This window comes from Austrofundulus limnaeus, unplaced genomic scaffold (assembly GCF_001266775.1).
Source record: "Austrofundulus limnaeus strain Quisiro unplaced genomic scaffold, Austrofundulus_limnaeus-1.0 Scaffold174, whole genome shotgun sequence".
In the NCBI taxonomy this organism is placed as follows: Eukaryota; Metazoa; Chordata; class Actinopteri; order Cyprinodontiformes; family Rivulidae; genus Austrofundulus; species Austrofundulus limnaeus.
The window spans coordinates 782965-784183 of record NW_013952576.1 but is presented as its reverse complement, the minus strand read 5'-3'; the positions used below and the strand labels follow the sequence as shown (position 1 = coordinate 784183).

At 37.5% G+C, this 1219-nt stretch overlaps 1 protein-coding gene across 1 annotated transcript in view; it reads left to right on the top strand.

The window, feature by feature from the left end:
- The window catches only part of LOC106524047 (1-phosphatidylinositol 4,5-bisphosphate phosphodiesterase delta-4), a gene marked incomplete in the record, with an annotated part of 14290 nt that extends 13620 nt beyond the window's left edge, over nt 1-670 (top strand). The window contains 1 exon segment of the mRNA XM_014017679.1: nt 297-670. Within this exon segment, the coding sequence (XP_013873133.1) occupies nt 297-494 (198 nt within the window).
- Nucleotides 671-1219: the final 549 nt, after the last annotated feature.

Sequence of the window (1219 nt, the reverse complement as noted above, 5' to 3'; positions counted from 1 at the left end):
ACCCCATATGGTCCCTTCAGGACAGTCTTATTGGAGGGATTCAAGATGGCTGCCACAGCTACTCCACCTCCAATTAAAGTAGCTTTAAGTTACTCAACAAACCCTGAGCATRAATGCATCTTGTACGATGTAAATGTGGCAGCCATCTTGGATCTGAGTGCTTGACCTTTAAATTTGCRTTGTTTTATCTAACGCATTATCTTTTCTTATAAAGCACTTTGTAAAACCGCTGAGATGTCCTGTAATTAATAATACACGATGCTGATTTGTATCAAAATCCCCGTGCAGCCAAYAAGCAGAGTGCCATGTCACTGGACGGCTTCCAGGTGTACCTGTGCTCCCAGGAGGGCTCCATATTCAAACCTGAGTACCTGGAGCTCCAACAGGACATGAGTCAACCGCTCAGCCACTACTTCATCTCCTCCTCGCACAACACCTACCTCCTGGAGGACCAGCTCCGAGGACAGAGCAGCCTGGAGGCTTACATCCAGTGAGAACTAGTGGATGCTGCTGTAGAGGGTTAAAAAGTTAGAGCGTTAAAGGGGGACTAAGACCCTCTGAGTTGTTTTATAACTTTAAAGTGCGTGTGACATGTATCATCCAAATACAAAAAGTCAAAGAAAATATCTTTATAATTAAGAAACRTGGCTTAWTYCARATGATTTTACAGATTTTGTCACATAATTTGCATCTTTTCTTTTGAACTTGGCTCAACCGAAGTGAAACATGAAGTGACGTCAAAGGGGAACTCTTTAAGAAAATTAACTTTCTGGTCTTTATTTATTAAAACAATATTACTTGAACTCTGACTCTTCTTCATCTCTAATTCAAAGTAATCTAAAGAAACATCAGATTTTTCTCTACGGTTTGTTATCAGCCATTTTATCAAAGCTCTGCTCACATGCAGACATCACTTCCTGTTACTTCACATATAAATACCTCAACAACTGTTCATCTCAGCAGCGATTTTTTTTTGCAACATGTTATCAATGTTATCTTTCTAAAAATGCATTTATATTTATTACAACACTTGGAGGTCACAGGCACTTTAAAGTATGGGCTGCCGTTTGTAAAGTTACACAGTCAAAAATTACCACCAATATTTTTGTTTTATTTAGCCTTTTATAAGTAAAAAAACAGATTTGTTTTTCAAAGTCAGTTTTTCATCATATGATTCATACATTTATAATTGTCATAGCTTATAAACTAAATATTTAAC